This window comes from Limanda limanda, chromosome 6 (genome assembly GCF_963576545.1).
Source record: "Limanda limanda chromosome 6, fLimLim1.1, whole genome shotgun sequence".
NCBI classification, from domain to species: domain Eukaryota; kingdom Metazoa; phylum Chordata; class Actinopteri; order Pleuronectiformes; family Pleuronectidae; genus Limanda; species Limanda limanda.
Genome location: NC_083641.1, coordinates 18,246,320 through 18,250,811, shown reverse-complemented (window position 1 = coordinate 18,250,811; position 4,492 = coordinate 18,246,320). Strand labels below are relative to the sequence as shown.

General features: G+C 42.2%; 1 protein-coding gene across 1 annotated transcript; it reads right to left on the bottom strand.

The window, feature by feature from the left end:
• Positions 1-600: 600 nt before the first annotated feature.
• On the bottom strand, positions 601-4,492 carry ppm1na (protein phosphatase, Mg2+/Mn2+ dependent, 1Na (putative)). Its single transcript, XM_061073544.1, has 4 exons — positions 4,087-4,492; positions 2,466-3,037; positions 809-926; positions 601-719 (listed from the first exon to the last, which is right to left on the bottom strand). The coding sequence occupies exons 1-4, from the start codon at positions 4,490-4,492 to the stop codon at positions 601-603; spliced, it is 1,215 nt and encodes a 404-aa protein (XP_060929527.1).

Genomic DNA, 4,492 nt, shown 5'->3' with positions numbered 1-4,492 from the left:
GAATGAGAATGTATGTTTAAAAAGCATGTTTAATGACTTATAGGTGCAACTTAATGTTAGTTCAATTTTACAAGAGGTAAAAAGGTAAAAGTTGAGAGATTTCACAAGAAAGTTAAATATTTCTTTTTCTAGCTTCTAAAATGTGTTGATTTGTTGCTTTGCTTCATTCTAAATATGTTGAACACCTTTTTCATAAATTTTAAAACAGTGATTGTCAAGATTATAACACTGCAAAACTTTATTCCTAAGAAGCTAGAACTTGTAAAGATGTCATTAATTTAGTTTGAACAATAACCTAAGCAATAAATCAATTGATCAATTTACTGTTCAGCTTTAATAATGATTATTGTCATTTTCAAACTGTAAATTATTATTATTATTATTATTATTATTATTATTATTATCATCATATGGTGACTGAATGAAGTGTATCTTACCATTGGCTCCTGGGGTTTAACAGTCATGATGTGTTTCTGATACGCAGCAATAATACATTCTCGTCTGCAAAGAAAGAATCAGTGGTAGCACATTAATAAGAGTTTCCCCTTACTTATCCATGATAAATCATCTGTGTATTATTTAGGGGCTGATGGATCAGACTTACTTGCTGGTGATGCCGCCTCCTGGTGGAAGTCCTGGCATCTCCTCTGCAGCCAGGAATTTGATCACATAAAGAAGGTCAGGGTCCTCATCTCTGGACCTCATCATCTGGATAATTTCTGTCAAGGGAGATAGTCATAACAATATATAAGTAGAGGGAGATAACAGAGGGTTAGTGTGTTTTGCACTGGAGGTTTGAATAACTCACCTCCCACTTTCACATCGATCTGCTGCTCCAGCGCTGCCTCCTGCTTCAGTGCCTCTTGTGACACTTTGGGGGCGCCAGGGAAACAGATGATGATGATGCTCATGTTGTCCAAGCTGCCCTGAGGAGGGAGACACAGGATCATCAGTCCAACAGTTTTTAATAGAAAGTTGTAGGAGTATTTATATAATTTTTTTGTTTTCCATTTCATGCTGCTGTAGACCTTTCCTGTACTACACCTCAGAGGCAAATATTGAACTTGTTCCCTCACTTCACTACCCTTACTTCTTTATATATTTAGGGTATAAATTACACATATATGTTAAAATATAAAAAGTTTACATTTTCTGCACCCAACCAGTTATTACATTAAAATGCTGCCTCTACTTTAAATCAGTATAAGTGTGTATGTCAAGGATTGACTTCTTATGACTCTGCCATGAGCCCCCAAACGTTGGAATGACTACCAGCTGAAATGAGTAGTTCTGCATCTGGTACTACTTTTAAACCCCTTCTTAAAACCATCTGTCCATTGGTCATAACATCCGAGATGCAAACAGAGATGTTCATCATGTACTGGGACATGCAGTCTTTGAGCAGGTGCTTTAAGCCTTATAGGTGAAATACATAGCAGCCAGGATAACACCTCTGAGCTGCTGTGTGTACAGAGCACACTCGGTCCTAATCCGAGCCATGTGTAGCTGCAGCTCCCTCACAACCCGTGACCCTGGATGCTTTAATACATTTATTTATAGACAGACGGTTCCTAACAAGCATTAAGAAGACAGGAGAGAAAACACTTGCATAACAACCTCAGTGTAATTCCTCCTCACTGAGACCCAGCCCTCTACCCTCCCTCTTTAATGTAAAGCTTTCCCTTCATGAACCCACCTGCTGTAACCCTGTCTCCTACATCACAGTCCAATGAGCTGAGTGTGGAGAAAACAGAGGGAGTTCTGCTGAGCTAAGACATGAACACACGTGCACAGGAAATAAGCAGCTCAATTTAAATTGACAGGACAGGAATCTGTGCTTGTTGTGAGAAATAAGAATCAGAGTTCGGTTTATATTCCCAAAGTATTCACAGGGTGGTTTTCTATTTGTTTCTGTATTAATCTGAAGATACAATGTAGGTATTTAATATATTTCCTCCCTGCTTTCACCACCTTTCTTATAATTAGTAGTTGGGATTGTCCCTAAATATTTCCTCTCATTATTGACAATTAAGTGATTATTGTCTTAATTGATTGAAAAGGTGAAAGCTTGAAATCGCTTATTTCAACCGGGAAAGGGAACAGAAGTTTAGAATTGGATCTCGAATTTGTATCCATGCCAACCAATGGTACTGATGAAACTTATTTAGCTGCCTTCGTGCTGAGGGAACACTGGTAAATCACGTTTCTGTCAGATTATTTTTATTCCTCAACCATTTGCACAGTTTTCCAGTTTGTTTTCAGTCTTTTCCTTTTTTCCTGGTGCAACGTTGAAAAATCAAATCTGAGTGAATGTTTCTCTATTTGTAAAATCATTAACCACCCTGGGGTTTGAATGTATCTATCAGTTTCAGATTGTTTTTATCAAAACCGTTGTGTGTTTTTTTCCTGATTAATTCTTATACATGCACCTTTATGTAATTAGCGTTCTGTGGCCCATGTCTCACCTTGTAAAGGCATAGGTCAAGGACTTGGGTACAAATCTCTCTCAGGTCATCGCACACCTGCAGACGGCTGCGCACAAAGGCACACAATTCCTCATTGCAGATGGCGTCCCACACGCCGTCACATGCCAGGATTAGGAACTCGTCTTCAGGCGTCCTCTCTAGCTCGTACACCTCCGGCTCCGGTGACACGAGCTGCTCAGTCTGCGGCCTCCAGTCCACCTCCTTGAAGTCAAAGTCCCCCAGTGACCTGGAAACAGCCAGCGAGCCATTGACCCTCTGCAGGGTCACCGAGCCTCCGGCGTTCTGGATGCGCTCCTTTTCCCTGGGATTGAACGGCTTGTGGTCCTCCGTGTAGAAGCCCACCCGGCTGTTGCGGCAGAGCAGAGTGCGCGAGTCCCCACAGTTGATAAAGTAAATGTAACGTGGTGAGATCATGACGGCTGCTGCAGTGGAGCCGCTTCGTTCCCAGTTGTCCTGGCGAGTCAGTTTGTGCATGTGGCGATCGATGTCCAGGAAGCCCTCCCGGATCCCCTCCTTCATCTGCTCGGGGTCCTCGCTGGCTTTAACCACACCTGTGGACCATTTGGTTTTAAGATTTTACACACATGCTGTAGTTTCTGGTGGCGCCATGTTGGTCAGGTGGTCAACGTACATGAAATATAATTTAGGGGTGTTGTGCTGGGATCAGAGAACTAAAACCAACAGTGCAAAGAAGTTGGATTAACTGTGGCTCAGTTTAATAACACGGCCGACACAGGCTTCTGATTTTATAAAGTGCAGTAAGAAACTTGAGCTGAATTTGATCAGTTCAATTTTAATTCATTCTTATTTACAAAGCACCAAATCACAACACACAATGCTTCATGGCACTTTAAATAGCGTAAAAGGTTGAGATCTCATAATATTATAGAGAAGCCGAACAGCACTCACAGTTAAAATGTATTTATCTAAGAAACACAATAAGTGTCTGATTAGCAGCTGTATCAAGAGTTTATTCAAGCCTTTCAGGAACTTGTGATTTGTTGATTTTCTTTTTATATTTATGTGAATTTTGATTCTATCTCTGTCCAGGGTGTACCCTTCCTCTCGCCAAATGACAACCGGGGATTGGTTCCCCACAACCCTTAAGAAGTATGAGCAGCGTAGATGATGGACGGACAGATTGACTTTCAGTTCACTCCTCAAGACGTCAGGTGTGAAACCTGACGTCTGACTGAGCCTCAGCAGCTACGATCTGTTCTGACTCCGCCCCCTTTGACCTCTGAACCTTCTTAATCACTGTGAATCACTTCGTAATCAGACTTGTTCAGGTTTCAAGTCTGTTTCTTTGCTTAAAGCAGAGACATCTTTTTACATAAATTCCTTATAGTCGATCATTATTTGTTTAATTTTGAATATAGTACATCAAAATCTTATTAGCAGCACAACATACATTATTAATTGTTCAATTAAAACATTATCTGTCTTTCATTTAATTCATTAATTTGATGATTCGGACCAAAGTGACTAACAGTGAATGTATTTAAGAGATAGATGTGATTCCCTCACAACCAATAACTACAGAACATTCAGTGCTATAAATTAATTACACTGATCTCATTGGTCACTTCTTGTACTGTACCTGTTGCCAGGACGTGATCCAGCAGGTTCCTGGAGCAGTACTGTGCCACGTTTGACCCTGCATGTCCGTCAAACACAGCATAGTACCCCCACTCTGTCAGCTCCCCCTTCAGCTGGGGCATGCAGGTGTGAGCATCCTCCATCTGAGCCCTCCAGCCCTGCATGCTCGCCACAGCGTAGTTCATCCCAGACTGCGACCCCCCCTCCGCCACATGCTTCTCCAGGATGGGACGGTCCAGGTACGGGCTCGGCATGAAGTCCTCCTCGTCCAGACTGTCCTCCTCCCCGGACCCTTCCTCCCTGATCCCCCCCTTGAAGAAGAAGGTGACCATCTTCTCGGTCTCTTTGACCAGATGCCGGAGGAAAGAGGGCACCTCCACATTGCTCGCCCGCCTGGCCGTCCTCAT